The following is a 16118-nucleotide window of genomic DNA, read 5'->3' as shown; positions in this document are numbered from 1 at the left end:
TTTTTTAAAGAGAGAAAACCATAGAAAAGATACAGAATTTCAAAACATGATAGGAAATTAATAATGGTTATTATATTACATATTTTTTTAACAGGTGGCTAGCTTTTTTTGGACGTTTTAAATCTTACACACTCAGTTTCCACTGAAATTAAAGACTTTTTACCCATAATGTTTACACTTGGGATCTGTGTACCTAGAAAGACATTCAGCTAAGAGAATTAGATCAGCTAAAGCGATTCTGATACTGTAACCAGGCAGTCAGAGTAAGGCTGGTGAAGTCCAGTAAGTTTTTGCATAGAGAATGTGTCCTTCTGGAAATTCTTTTGGTGGCTTCTGAAACATCTGTTTTGAAGGATACCCTCCTCCGCCTTGCCTCCCCATGCACACACATGTGGGTTCTGCAGAGACCTTATAGTTTCGTACTTTCGCCTTTAGCAACATGGTGAGGCTGATTATGCGAATACTTTAGAGGTAATGAAAGCGAACTAAAATGCACTGAACTTGCGTACAACCAGGAAAAATCAAAGGTGTGGGATTTCTTTGCTATATGCTTAAGTTTGGAAATTTTTCTTTAAGCATTTGTTCATACAAATATCATACAGCTAAAAATGTGTAGTAAACTGCCAGTATTCAATCCAATTTTACAAAAAATGGTTTCCTTAGGCACATGTCATGTTTTTCCACACAGAGATTGATGTTAAAAGTTTAGAATATGCTTACGATCCATTTTCATGATGTTTATTGGGGTTTTCCTCAGTTTTTTCCTTTAAGAAAATACAAACACATCAGAGTCCCGAAATCTTGAAAATTAACTCAGAATTTAACCCAAATGTACCATTTCTGTTAGAAAGTCAGCGTATCAGAGTGTGGTGAGAGTGGGCACTGGAGCCGAACCTCTGTGTTCCAGACTGTGCTCTGCTGCCTCCGAGCCACGTGACCTTGACTAAGTGACCTCTCTTTGCCACCTGATGGCCGTATCGTAACGGTAACAGAAATGTCTACCTCAGAGGGTGTTACCAGGATTAATGTGTTTATATGTGTTCAGCACTTAGAATAATGCTTTGGCTGTAGTAGAGTGTTCAGTGTTAATTTTGTATGTGAATTCTGGTTAAATATGTGTATGTATATATGTGCTACTAAACATTTATAACTCATGAATTTTTTATAAAATGTATGACAGATTAATTAGAAAAATACATTTTAAATTTATGTTAATAATAGAGCTTTGCCATTTTTAAATGAGGAGAAAAATGTATTACAAGGTTATTGTAAAGATTAGAAACTACCTAGCAGAGTAGTAGGAACTGATGAATTTTTGTTACTAATTTGTCATTTGTAGTAAGACACTTTATAAAGTGTCTTAGTTTTTAAACACATGAAGAATAAAATTCCTTATACATTAGAGTTCTACACATGATAGTTGCTGTATTGCTAATTAAACAACTTAAATAATTTTCCCATTATTTTGGAACCATTTTCTCTAAATGTCAGTCTTTTTTGTTAACATTAATAACATCTCATCTATCTTAACAGTAATACTTTGAATGTGATGGTGTTATTTATGTTAGAAGGGAATTTTTCAGGTGACTGTGATGTGAAAATGCTAAGAAAACCTAGAATAGCCGGGTGTAGTGGCACACACCTATAGTCCCATCATTTAAGAGGCTGAGGGGGGCTGGGGATTTAGCTCAGCTGCACAGCGCCTGCCTGTCAAGCACAAGGTGGTGAGTTCAATTCCTGGTACCGGAAGAAAAAAAAAGAGGCTGAGGAAGGAGGATCACTATGAGCTTGAGGCCAGCCTGACCTACAAAGTGAGCTAAAGGCCAACCCGAACTGCACGGTAAAACCCTGTCTCAAAAAGACAAAAAAAAAAACGAAAGAAAAAACCTAGAATAGCACCATGTATGAAAGTGCTTTGTAAATTGTAACATCTTCTACAAATGTTTAATATTAATAATTTCATTTTTAGAAAGGATTTTTAATAACTTTCTGACCTTAAAGTAAATAATATAACTTAGCATGTAATGGACTGAGTAAATAGTTGTAGAAGAACATAAACAATAATTTTGAATCTTGAATTATTGAAAAAAGTTAATGAGGATTGTTTTGGATAGTGAAAGTATATCTTAACATTATTATTAATAAAAGCAGAATATTTGGAAAACATTTGAAGATAGAGTAAGTCTGTCAGATAACCTTCCCTTTTAATCATTGTAACTTAGACACATCATCTGAAGATACTAGTCAACTTAAAACTAACGTTTATGTATTCTTTGTGACTTACACATGAAATTCTGTAGAATTTTGATCTCTGAGGTGGCTAATAAAGTCATTCCTTTAATATTACTTTTATATTGAAATTTTGGCAACCATATTGGTATAGTTCAATGATAATACCTGTATGTTTTACTTAATGTTGTTAATTTTGTTCATATTTACTGTTAACCTTTGCTTTGCCGAGAATCCCCAGGCATTCCACATGTGTGGAATTATAGCCCTTAGATATGAACGGTTCTATTGGAAGATGTGATTGTTGTAGCCGTCCAGAAAAGAACATCCACACTGGTTCATTCTCGCTTGTCCAGACTTCTGGGAGTCAGTTGTGTTTTTAGAATTTTTCTGATTTTAGAAAAGTGATGTGAAGCATAGACTGTACATTATGTTGAGTGACCACTCCAAGCAAGCAGATAATTCTGCAGCCAAATAGGCGAAAAGTCACTCAAAGTAAATGCCTAGCCCCGTGTCAATTCAGGCCAGGTTTTACCATTAAAACTGTTTAGGCACAAAACTTCAACTGAATTTTGGGTGCTAGGATTTACCCAGAGGGATCACAGGCCCGTGTGTATGAGGTACTTTGTATAGCACATCTAGTGCCTCTGTATTCTGCTTTTTGGCATTGTCTAGTTTTGTTCTACTTTTCTGCCATCTCTAGCCCAGTTTCCCTACTTAACCTAAGTGGATATAATTAAGACAAATCTTAGAAAGATTCATATTGGCTGATCTAAACAGTTTTATGTGTAATTTCTATATAATGGGTCTTTCCTATTTTTCTATTTCCATTTTAAATTGGAGATATAATCTCACATGAAGGAAATTTTCCAACAAAGTGATTGGAAAAATTTAATAAAAAACCAGATAACGATGAAGGTCTTAGTACTTTGAGTATCTTTTATCTCCATCTTTCTGACTCTGAGGATACTTCCCAATTCCTATGGAATGCTTTATTCTGTGGGCCAAGAAGTATTCTTTCTGGAGAGTCTGTGTTTAAAAGAATTTTTTGAAGTCCATAATTATTAAGTTCTTATTTAGTGCACTGTATATAGTGTATAGTAAATATAGTAAATGTAAATATTTAAAATCTTTCAAATTAAAAAAATTTTAAACTCTTTAAATTTAGAATATGTTAAGCTAATGTATCAATTGGTATTATACATATTTATAATTAGCTTCAGTAACTTTACCGTGAAACAAGTTAGTCAACCCCCCAAGTCAACAGTGTTTGTCATTTTAATACAGTTTTCACAAGATGCTGACAAAAGTGTTCTGACTGGACGAGTCAGATTTAATGGAAATGGCTTGGAGTAAATCTGGCTCGTATTGTCTTTTGATTGTTTGGGGAAAATTATATTTTCAAGGGAAATTAACTTTTTGAATCTTTCAATTCCCCATGTGTTAAACATGGATTGTGAGTTCCTGGACAAATGCTAAGTAGTAAAGGAGAGCTAGATTGTTCTAAAGTGGGCTAGAGAATGTTTTTTTTTTTTAATACTGACAGCTACTAGGCAGTTGCCATTTTTAAGTCCAGCTAAGATGGATTTGCTTGACATATCATTCAAAGAAGACAGAAGTGAGACTCAGATAAATAAAGTTCCAATCTAGCTTTTTTCCTTTGTGACCTGAGCAGACCACTTAATCCTTGGAGCCTCAACTTCTTCTTGTAGAAAACAGTTTTTGGATCAGATGATCTACCAGGTCTGTGTTTTCCAAAGCAAAAGTCAGGATGCATACTGTGCGTAACACTGTGTGTTAGCTTATTAACTTAGTTATAAAAAGCCTCATCAAGGTTTGTTTGTTTTTTTTTTTTTTTTGGTTTTTCTCCGGTACCGGGAATCGAACTCACGACCTTCCGCTTGCCAGGCAGGCGCTTTGCCGCTGAGCTAAATCCCCAGCCCCCTCATCAAGGTTTAGAAATGAAATCGTATGTAGTTAGCTATTTCACAAATCTCTATAAAGGAGAAATTAAAATTGCAGTTATTCGGAGTTGTAGAAAGCCCTGTATGTGATCCTGCATAATCCGCCCTTCTCTAAAGTTCTGTCTCACGTATGTCATTAAAGTGTGCTCGGTATTATAGACGATAATGGGAAGAACATCATGTAGGCATTTTATTTTTTGAATTACTTCCCTTTTGTGTATTTCTTAATACACTCTTGTGTCCGCAAGTATATTTGCTTAATAAATTGTAAAACTGATACAGTATGAGATGGAAAAGCTTTATTAAAACATCTATTCTCAACTCCTTTAAAACCTGGAATGAATGGTTAATCCATCAGGGTGACATTCTTGAATGTTGATGATCATTTTATGGGTGGTATAAAGTTGATACGCACAGCATGATAAAGTCAGGCAAGTAAGCGCTTGGTTTGTATTTTTCTGTGTTCTGCTGGCTTTGCCTGGCGACCCTGGGTCACCTTTTACAGTTTGTAACAATGTTGCTTTGCGTGGTCTGTGATGCTTGTTTACTTACTCACTCTAGGGCCATGATCAGAGTTCAACTCTGGCTCAGCACTCTGCTGAACTGACCTTACCCAATCATCACCCGTTCCATAGAGACTTGCTCCGCTACGCCAAGCTGATGGAGTGGCTCAAGAGTACAGATTATGGAAAGTACGAGGGGCTGACAAAGGTACGGACTTGACAGCGGTCGTTCACGGAGTACACACACAATCTGTGAGAATCAAGAGCTTATGTATTCAGTTCCCCGAGTCTGAAATAATGAAGTATGTTCTTAGTAAAGCAGAAGAGAATTTCTGAGTACTTATTCACGAAGGTAGTACTAATTTTATTTCCTTGGATGAAGAGCTAAGTTTTGAACTTTAGTATAAAATAGTATTAAGCCACACTGTAGCTTAAACTATCATTCAGGTCAGTTCAGTGCGGTAAGTAGACCCTGAGTTTCTGTATGGGAGTGTGGAGATGGGAAGTGAGGCATTTGCCTCCTAAGAGCACACAAAAGAAGGAACAAAAGGCTCGTTTATTAAGCAGCCATTCTCCTGTACCACGTACCTGGGGCTAAACAAGCGAGCCCCTACTTTTGAGCACCTCTAAAGCTGACCAGGAAAAATCACACCCAAACAATAGTAAAAGTAAGAGCTCGGCTAGAAATGAGTGTAAATATGTGATAGTTGGGAGAATAGAAGTCCATGTCCCGAAGCCATGGGAAAAACTTCATGGCCAATACTGGACCTCAGTTGAGTTTTAAATAACGAGTGGGATTCGGGAAAACAGAAGTAGGGCAGATGGCCTCCGAGATGGGAGAGCAAGACGTGCAGGCAGAAGCGATCCAAACGGGTCTGGCAGGGACGGGGGGAGGGCCAGCGTGACTAAAGCGCAGCGGTCACGTCTGCGTGAGAAGTTACGTCGGGAAGCTGAGCTTTGGGAGCGAGGCGCGGTGGCGCACACCTGCAGTCCCAGCTACCTGGGGCCACGGCAGGAGAGCTGCTTTCCAGGCGATTTAACCAGAGCTTGTCTCGGTGTGAAATGCCAGAAGGGCTGGCACTGTGGCTCGGCGGTGGAGCACAGCGCCGGGGTCCAGTCCCTAGTACTGCCGTCAGGCCATCCGTCGCTCAAAATGCGGCCAGGCTGTGGGGCTTCATACTGGTCCTTGAGCGTGGGAAAAGATTCGGTAGAGAACACCAGTTAGGAACAGGATGTAATAATTCAGATGAAATGAAGTCTCTAACTGGGAAGATGGAGGTAAGAGGGAACAGAGAGTAGAAGCCAACAGAGAGACTCAGCAAAGGCAGAAGCAGCAGGGTGACTCCTGAATGAGGGTCGGACAGCCGTGTGTGCTGGGGACGGAGATCAGCTGGGGAGAGGCAGAGCCGTTCGTTCCCATAGCACTCGGAAGACGGGCTGAGCACCTGCCCTATGCTAGCGCTTCGCGTGGGACACAGCCTTGCCGCGGAGAGGCAGACCGAGAAGCCAGCGTGTGGTCCTAGGAAGCTCCGCTGAGTGCTCTGCGCGGGCCGGGAGGTGGGGAAGGGCCGTGAAAAGGCGACGTCTGAGCACAGACTTACCAGTGAAGAGCAGCGGCTTTCTGGCAGACTTCCCACAGCAGGGCTGCTGTAAGCTGGAGTCGCGGTGTGCCGGGAGAAGCAGCGAGGCCAGTGAGGTGGAGCGCGGGGTGCCGGAGGGGCCTGCGCGGGGCGGGGCACTCGGGCTGCGGGTGACCCTGGAAGCTTGGGTGAGACGGGACGCAGGAAGCCACAGGGACAGTACTTCTCAGCCATTTTTGCTCTAACTTGAGACGCGCTCGGGCGTGTTCAGGGTGGTATGGCCGTAGGCTGTAACCTTTGCTTGGAACGCGGACATTGCAGGGATTCTATTCATCGGATCTCTTATGAAAAAAAAAACCAGAGCTCAAGAATTGTCACCTAACTCAAATGTGTAAATAGTTAATACTACTATGGACAGTGCTGACTGAAAGGGCAGTGTCATGAAATTTCTGAGAAACACTTAAAATATTTTAAGTGTTTGTGAATTCCAGTAATCAAAGTGTGAATTCTGAGTAACCAAAAAAAATGAAAAATCAAAGAAATGCATAAGCCATTTTAATAATTTAATAATTATCTGGAAATCTGACCCTAAAAGATATCCCAGAGTTGGAAAGAGTCATATGGTTTGTCTTTATGGGATGAACATAGTGAAATAGTTCATATAAAGCCAACTCCTGTTCAATATCTTGGCTTCTGGAGAAGGCCAAGGGTTGGGTAGGGTTGTGAGAAGGGCTTAGGAGTGCGGCTCAGTGGCAGAGTGCTTGCCTACCATACGTGGGACCCTGGACTCAATCCTCAGCAGCACACACATTTAGGAGATGTGTGATACTAAGAAAGGGGCAGATTGTGTATTCCTGTCAGCAGTCCACTGGTATCAGTGTATTTGACAGGAGGCTTTTTTTTACTTTGGCTTTGGGGTTTTTTTTGTCTTTTGGGTTTCACTCTGCAATTCAGGCTGGCCTTGAACTCACTTTGTAGCCCATGCTGGCCTCTAACTCGGTGATTGTCCTGCCTCAGCCTCCTAAGAGCTGGGATCAGAGGCGTGCACCACCATGCCTGCCAAGATGTTCTTTTATATGTATCAGGCTGCATACATTTTCAGTACTGGAATTTTTTGCCTTTTGAAGTTTTAGAAGGATTAATATTTTTAATAATTAAACATAATTTGTATCTCAAGATTCTTGTGCCAAGAAGTTCTTTGTCCCTTAGTGAATATTCAAATAAGTAATCAATATGCTTTTTACCTAATTGTGTTCTCAGTATTATTGCCTTACCTTTATATATAATGCAGTATTCATTAATGTAATTTAAATGAAGAAACAAGACTAGAGCCAACCTAGTGATGATTTATGGAATCACTTTCTACTCAGAATATTTTTGAGTAACAATATTAATGTGCTTTTTAAATGAAATTGACTTACTTCCCAGGAGTGTTACTTGATCCTGGGATTTGAGCTTTTGTAGCTTATTTTTTTTTCCTTTATAATGTAATTTGGTTGCTAAAGGTTGTCAAAAAAAGGACATTTTGTTAAGAAAGAAAGAAAGATGAAGGCACAAAGAAGAAAACAGACAAACCAATGTTTCTTTACTCAGATATAACACGCCTGACTATAGCTGTGTATACATAGTTCACACTTTTTAAAAAGAAGAGGAAAAGCTGGTTCAAGATTCTTCGGGGATAAGAGTCACTTACCTTGGCGGGATATCCCAGCTATGCTAAGGTGAAATCAAAGCAAAGTCCGTAGTGCGGATATGCATAATTAGACCCTGTGGGAAGTAGAGGTGCTTTGGTTAGGTAGTTCAGCTGCCCAGATTTCCTCCTCCCTAGAAGCGTGGCCCCTAGCTGGGGCTCTGGGTTATGTATGTAGGACAGCTGTTAGAGATGGTCTGTCCATGACCGGGTAGGAGAGGCTCTTTTATCACCTAATAACCTGCTAAGGTTGGTAGGCTTGAAGATTACTCAGAGATCTCCTAACCTTAGCTCCATATTTGTAGAATTTGCCTTACTGAGTAAAGAAAAAGGAAAAAATCATGGACATCTCTAGAAGACTTTATAGACAGCACAAAACAAATTGAGAAGACTGACTAACATTTTAACTCAGGGTAGTTGAATTTTAAATTAGGTGCTAGAAGGAGCATCTACCCAGTGAGACATCTTTCAGTGTTCAGTAAATGAATGGATTGGTATAGCAACACCTGTCTGGCAGTTAGTGAGTTTTATCATTACAAGGAAGAAGGTAGCCGGTCATTTAAGTCCCACTGCAAAAGCGAGACAGCCTAATGAAACAGGAATTAAATTTTGTATTGTCTTTTTAAATTATGCCAAGGGTGGCAAAGAAGGGCCTATTTGACTTTGTTATAGGCTATGTTGTTTTTCATTTTTTCTTGATACTGAGGATTGAACCCATGGCTTTAGCACTGAACTACATCCCCAGCCCACTTGCCCACTCGCCCACTGGCTTTCTTTTCCTTTTCCTTTTTTCTTTTCTTTTCTTTTTCTTTCATTCTCTCTCTCCCTGTCTCTCTCTCTGTCCATCTCTCTCTCCCTGTCTCTCTTTTTTCTCAAGATAGGATCTCATTAAGTCGCTAATTGCCCCGAGTGAGCTCAAACTTACTTAATACTTACCTTTTGAAAGGTACACTTGATCTGTAAAGCACATTAACCTTTCTGAAAAATGACAATAAAGGAAGTTGAAGCTTAGATTTCATGATAAATTTAGAAGAATACGAAGGAGCAATTTTTCTGCTGTGGATTTATTTAAGTTTAGTCAAACTCCATGTAATTTAGGACTTGGAAAAAGATGTGATCTCCACCACTGAGGAATCCCTCCTGAGGGCACAAGGTGTTTTTATGGGATGGTAAGTAGATTGCAGAGATGAATTCATATGCTAAATAATAGGTGTTTTTATTTAAAGGACAGTTCATCAGATCTGTTTTAATGGTTAATGACGAAAACGATGAGATGTACTAATTAGGTGCTGACTGAATAATACCTCTTCTGGGGCAGCACCCGGGCCTGTAAAGTCAGTGGAAGTGAGTGCTGCTCTTCGGTGCTGTGACGCCGTTTCACCAGGCAGCATAGCTGCAGTGCGGGGGAGCGCCACGAGGATTCCTGGGCCTGGGCTGGGGGTGTAGCTCAGCGCTAGTGCACTTGCCTCACGTGTGGGAAGCCTTGGATTTGACTCCAGTACCACAAAGGAAACCAGAAAAAAAGATTCCTGTGTTCTTTGACCCTTGGCAAGCTTGGGAATTATTCCAAGGAGAAAATTCATTAGGGACCAAAAACTTACGTACACATTAGCTATCATAGTGAAACACGGAAACAACTTCTGTGTCCTGTGTTGGTTGTGGTACCGGTACACTAGCAAAGCAGAGGACTGTATTTTTATTACAGCACGAGGCAGAAGTGTAATCACCTGGATTTAAATGTCCTACCCAGTGTGAGTGCAAGTACTTAAAATATGTAAAAGGTAATATTTGGAAATGAAAATATAAATGTGATTACGTTTGACTTCAGTTTTTGTAAATTGTTAATATTATCATGACTATTTAATTCTTTAAAAGGCAGAATATAGCCTGCCTTTTATAACCCTTGAAATGCGTTACAGTTTTAGACTGCAAAATGCAAAAGAAGCACAGAGGATTGCTGGGGAAGGTTGAAAAACAGAAATTGTTGTTTGTGTTTATTAGTAAGTGCATGTTATGTTTATTTTAAGAATTACATGGATTATTTATCCCGACTGTATGAGAGAGAAATCAAAGACTTCTTTGAAGTTGCAAAGATCAAGATGACGGGAACGACTAAGGAAAGCAAGAAGTTCGGTAAGCCCGGGCGCCGGCGCGCCTTCCTGTGGAGAGCGGTTTTGTGACAAGTAATTCTGCAGCTCTTTAAACAAGGCAGAAGAAGGTGCAGTAGATTTAATGAAAGAAGAGGGTATTTCATGGAAAAACATCTATCTGTAATTACGTTTTGCCTGTTGAAATTTACAGTATATGAATCTGGCAGCCACTGTGTACTCAAGCTGTGACTAAAAATATATTCATAGGAGAGGTAGTTGGTGAGACAGTGAAGGGTGGTCTGGAAGAGAAATTGTTAGACTAATGTGTAGAGTTCAGTGGAGTCTCTCATTCCCAAAAAGACTGTTCCTTAACAGTTGGAGGTTAGTTATTGGTCACTGAAATCATTACTTTCTACAGAGAAATGAAAGTGATTCCTGACTTCTTACTTTTCACTGGCTATTTTGAATTAAAATGGACAGTATAAGTATTTCTCCCCTATGGAGGGACTATAAAAATGTCACCAAATGGGCCAGGGATATAGCTCAGCTGCACAGCGCCTCCTGGCAAGCACTAGGTCCTGAGTTTGAATTCCGGCACCAAAAATAAGTCACTGAAATTTCCCCTGTGACTGTAACTTAGTTTGCGAAGGCAGCATATTTGGAACATGTTACTTGTTACTTCCAAATACTTCTAAATGGATAAAAATGTTACTTGAAAAAATAGCCAGTGAAAGATTCAAGTCAGGGAAGCAATGTGCCGAGGCCGCATTCCGCTCCCGCATGCACCGTCTCTGGAGTTCCTTCGGATGGACTTCTGTGCCTATTCCAGTCCAGACCCGGCCTTAACCGGCCACGGTACTCCTCCCTGTGTCTGCGTAGCTCCCCTTTAGAATCATGAGTTCAGCATTTGCTTGTTGAAAGGAGCCTATATGCCTAAGCAACTCCTGTCGCCGGGAAGCGGGACTGAAAACTGATAGTGTGTGTTTCGACTCTTCAGGGCAGAGAGAGTGTCTTTGGTAGGCGATTATTTTGTTTTTGAAAACTACACCACCAGTATATTTATTCCCTAATCCAGACATTGGAAATGGTTTGAATTCGTAAACATGGTGCAGTTCAGTAAAGACACTAGCAAGCGTCTCGGGGTGATAGGCTTTTGGAAACAAATGCTAGCTCATCCTAAAGGGCAATGTTCCTGTACGGTGGTGTGTTTACGCCCTTGTTGCTGTGTCACTGTGGGTACGTTTTGCTTTTGTTTGAGTAAAGAGCATATTATTAATGCAGTTACATGTTTAATGTTTTCATTCGGTATACTTGTCATCGTTTGTTAGTGAACCATTTTATATTGCTAGATCTCCTCTTCAGTATATGAAAACAAGTCAGATCCACATTAAGATAAACAGAATAAAAATACAATTTAAATCAAGTATAATAGTATCTTAATGTTATCATTGCATTGACCTGAGACCTGAACTTTTTTCTTACTCTTTGAGAAGTTCTTAAATTATCTTGTTAAAACATATTTTAAATTCGTACAATACAGGTTTAGAAGGTACTTTTATAGTTTTAAAGCAACGTGAAGGTCTATCTCTTTTATGTACCTTTTAAGTACTAAGGAATAGAGTAATCTGTGACAGTTAATGGCCTGGAAAATTATAGTATCAGCCATTTTGTTTTGTTTTACTGTTTTGTTTTGTTTTTTTCCGGTACGGGGAATCGAACTCACGACCTTGCGCTTGCGAGGCAGGCACTGTGTCGCTGAGCTAAATCCCCAGCCCCAGCCATTTTGATTTTAGCCACAATAGAAGAAAAACTAATTTAGCAGATATAAAAAATTCAGTTCATCTTTGAAACTTTAACTTATTAGCATTTTAAAAGTAAATTTCAAGCCAAATACAAATGACTTGAGAAGTTCTGAATAAGGTAGAATGTAAATCTTTTCAATTTATGGTTAAATGAATTTTTAATACTAATTATAATTAAAATAGAAATCTGAAAACTTAGAGAGATAGCTTTTCATTGAATCAAAATTAAGTAAATATATATGACATTTAAATTTGCATATTTCTTTGAAAATCTGGGTCTCAGATGCTAATGACTAGATGCTCACAAGAATAGCAAGATGGAGTGTGTCTTATAAAAGGAAACTGTATGATCATTGTTATCACAGTGTCAGGCAAATATCTCTCTCTTTTTGAACAACTAGTATCAAGTCTTTAATATTTTTTTAACTAAAATAATTCAAAATATGTTAAAGATGCCAGGAAAGTATCTGTTCTTTTTGGCAAAGGCTTAGCGTAGATCGCTGGCTTTTCTGATTGAAAGGTTTACTTGATATCATCAGAGGCTAAGAATTTTTACCCCAGAATTGATATTTTCTTTTGTACTCTGTAAAATCACCTATTTTTTGCTTTCTATAATTTAAAACCACATATGAGATTTTTAGAGTCTTAATAAATACATTTCTATAATTATTGCTCTCCCTCATATTTAATATTTTAAAATTTTGTAAGTGCAGGGTCAAAATTCATCTTATTGTTTCTCCACTAAACTAAAGTTTGATTGATTTCAAAGGCAGTCTTAAATACAAAGCTGAATTCAGGGATGATTGGAAGATTAATTCAATAAATATTAATTACTATATATTTATATAATTGCTGTCATATAAACACTAGTACTGAGAGTGCAGCAATTATGCTGGGTATTATTTGAGAAGAACTTGTTATTTATTTAAAACTTTGCCTGAATATTGTTACTTGCTGCTGTTTCTACGAGCCCAAAATTATAATTACCATACACTACTAGTAACTATATTTATTGTCGGCTCCCATAAAAAGTAAACTGTATGAAATATTACGCTTTGCCCTGGAACCTTGAACCTCTAAGTACTGTTCAGGTTGGCTGTCCTCTCCACCGTGACCCCTGTTGGCCACTTCTGTGTGGGGGATTCTCCTTTCCTGTTCCCTTGAGCTTGAGGCAGCCCTGAGGGCGGGGAAGATCTGTGGGTCACCGATACAGCAAGTGGGCTTTTGCCTCAAAGGTTGCAGACATAGTGTCAGTTGACACATTGTTCTGTTTTTAAGATATTTTTAGGTAATAGTTGTAGTCCTTAGCTTCTACTTCATTCTATTTCTTTCTTTCTTTTCATATTAACTTCTGATTGGAGTTTAGAATGTTGCATAGGATGAACTTCAAAATTGGTCTATAAGTAATATATAGAATGAAGTTTTAAAATAAATGCCCAGTGACCCTAAAGGAGTTAAAATTCCTTTATTAAATCTGTTCCCGCAATTTTACCCTTCCTTCCACACATTTCCTGATTGTTAGTATTATAATGTGTACTTTACATTCTGGGTATTCATAAGTTTTAATTTTAAAATGGTCTTAAAGCCCCACTTACGTATTTTTTTTTTTTACCAGATACAGGATAAAATTAGTTCATACATTGATAGTTCTTTTAGGAATATAAGATTGCTACCGTCCAAATCTACAACTTCATTCTAATAAATTTCTACTGTATTAAATTATTACATTTTCTTAGGAAACTAAAGCTTACAAATTTAGTCTTACAAATTGAAGTGTACCAGCTTCCTAAGTTAAAAAAAAAAAAAAGTGTTATTTAAAAGTATATGGGAGAGGGTTGGCAAATATATTTTTTCCTGAATATTTGAATAAAAACAGTACATTAAAAGACTAGTAAATTTTTTCTCCTACAATTTCTCAAACAGTAGCTGACCAACTAAACGTGTTCGCACTTCTTGTTACTTGATGCTCATGGTTCTTTGCATGTGTCTATTAAACTAGAGCTTTAACTTCCTCTTGTGCATGGTTTGTGCAAATTGCAGTTTATTAACTTGTCTTTGTCTTTGATGCTTGCAACCTAATCCATCACAGCTACACTGCCTCGAAAAGAAAGTGCTGTCAAACAGGAAACAGAGAGTGAGTATGCTTAGTGTATTAGTAGGTATTCTCAATGCATGTTTGTTTAATGTCTAGAAATTAGTTGTCTTGAAAAAATTAATGCCAGAAATACGGATTGCTCTGAGTTGCCAGGTATTGAGTAAAGAAAACCAGTATTTTGGTGATAGCTTGGCTATATTGAAGAAATGTGTAATATAGTTAAAAGTATATGGTCAGTAGTAAAATTGTGTGAAAAAGGTATGCAAAGGCTTAACCGTCATACTTCTGTTTTCAGGCTGCATTTAGAAACTGTAACAGTTCTTACAGATGTGGTCAGACTTTGCATAATAAAGCCAAAGTTTCTCTGTAATTGTCCTTACGTCATTTGTCCCTTCTGACCATTGGCAAGTAGTACAAATTAATTGAAAATTTTTCAAGAATGCTGTTGAAATATTTTAATTATTATTTATATTGAATTCTGAATCAAAGCATCACATTTTCTTCTAAAAAGTTAAGTTCTTTAAATGTTCTCATTTTTCCTCATAGCTATGATGGATATCTAAACTCAGATAGCTTATACTATGGTTCTTACATTTCAGTTGTGTTTTAAATGTAAGAAGTTCTCAGGATTTTTTTTTCTTTTTATAGTTTTTTAAAGAATTGTTAATCAGTTCACTTACTAGAAAAGCAGTTTCTAGGATCAGTACGCTAAGTTGAATCCTATGTAACTGAGGATTTTTCTAGGGTAAAGTGATCAAGCGTGGACAGTTTCATGTCGTGCAGCTACTGTACTGATTGAATGTGGGTGACTAGTGCTGGAGTGTGGCAGCTTTCTGCAGAAAGATAGCAAAGTCACGTTAGCTTGTATGCTAATGGTACTCAGTGACCTTCGCTCATGTTCCTGTCTTTTCCCTGGAAGAGAAGCCCTCATCTGCTTTAGTCCAGAGATACCGCCAGACAGCGTTATCTTTATGGTGGGACTGGGCAGGGAGTAGACTATATGATCTTTAAGGACCTTCCAGTCCTTTTGTATGGGTCTGTGCAGTTTTACTTCCTTTACGACACGCCCTGGAATAGGACGCAAATGTCAGTGGAAGATAAGGACACTTTACAGCCTGTCCCATGTGGTAGACTTGTACACTGACGTGAGTCCTGGAGGACCAGCGTAGTCGAGGCTGTGTTTTAGAAGGTACCCTCATTTATACTCTGGAGTTGTTATTCGTAGAGATCACGACTTTCAAAGTTTTATTGTTTCTTAGGTCTTCATGGAAGTTCGGGAAAATTAACTGGATCTACTTCTAGTCTAAATAAACTCAGTGTTCAGAGCTCAGGGAATCGCAGGTCCCAGTCGTCTTCTCTGCTGGATATGGGAAACATGTCTGCCTCTGATCTTGATGTTGCCGACAGAACCAAATTTGATAAGGTAGAGTAAAATGACAAGTATTTCTTAAATATTACAGTACTTTTTTACTAGCAGCTTTTGATTATTTACCAGTCTTTAAAGATTTCTGCTCTTTTGGCTATGTTTAAGACGTTAACCATATCTTACTTTCCCATTGTGAATTGAGGGGCTGGGGATTTAGCTCAGCGGCACAGGGCCTGCCTGGCAAGCACAAGGTCGTGAGTTCGATTCCCAGTACTGGAAAGAAAAAAGAAAAAAGAAACATCAAAAAACCAAAAAAATCATTCTGAATCGATTCTGAAAAAAATATACTAAATGACAACTAAAGTGTGAATTCAATTCACACTTCAATTAAACATTAGCAAAGCTTTTTAATGTTATTAAAAACATTATGTTTTTAACATTTTAATGTTATTAAAAACATTATTATGTTATTCAATTAAATAACAAAAGTTTGTTAATGTTTGTTTTTATAAATCATCAAATGTTTGCATCTCATAACTAAGTTGTCTGAGCAAGCACAAAAAGGACATAACAGTTCAACCAGTTTCTGCACTGTATATCAAGTTCGAAAAGTTCGTCTTCGTGTTCCTCTTTCCAGATTTACAGTGAATAACCAAGTTTTACTTTAGGTGTGTTCTATGATCCAGTAGAACCTTGATAATACTGTATTGGCCTGCCAGTTTTGGAAGAGTTCGTCTTTGGGATTCTGTTAAGATTATAGGTGCATGGACAGAGATTATTGAGAGGATAGCCCCGTGGT

The 16118-nt window shown here is 38.2% G+C and overlaps 1 protein-coding gene across 8 annotated transcripts in view; it reads left to right on the top strand.

Annotated features, from left to right (window-relative positions):
* Exoc1 (exocyst complex component 1) overlaps positions 1-16118 on the top strand; it is a 51542-nt gene that overhangs the window by 22358 nt on the left and 13066 nt on the right. For 5 of the 8 annotated variants that reach the window (XM_013518548.1, XM_013518550.1, XM_005392877.2 and 2 more), the window contains 4 exons: positions 4755-4904; positions 9994-10099; positions 13948-13992; positions 15213-15376. In XM_013518548.1, the coding sequence (XP_013374002.1) occupies positions 4755-4904; positions 9994-10099; positions 13948-13992; positions 15213-15376 (465 nt within the window). The remainder of the gene's footprint in view (positions 1-4754; positions 4905-9993; positions 10100-13947; positions 13993-15212; positions 15377-16118) is intronic. The other 3 variants (XM_005392876.2, XM_005392880.2, XM_005392881.2) reach the window with 1 other exon arrangement.

Source organism: Chinchilla lanigera, unplaced genomic scaffold (genome assembly GCF_000276665.1).
Source record: "Chinchilla lanigera isolate Chin_1 unplaced genomic scaffold, ChiLan1.0 scaffold00046, whole genome shotgun sequence".
NCBI classification, from domain to species: Eukaryota; Metazoa; Chordata; class Mammalia; order Rodentia; family Chinchillidae; genus Chinchilla; species Chinchilla lanigera.
This window is presented reverse-complemented; position numbering and strand designations above follow the sequence as displayed.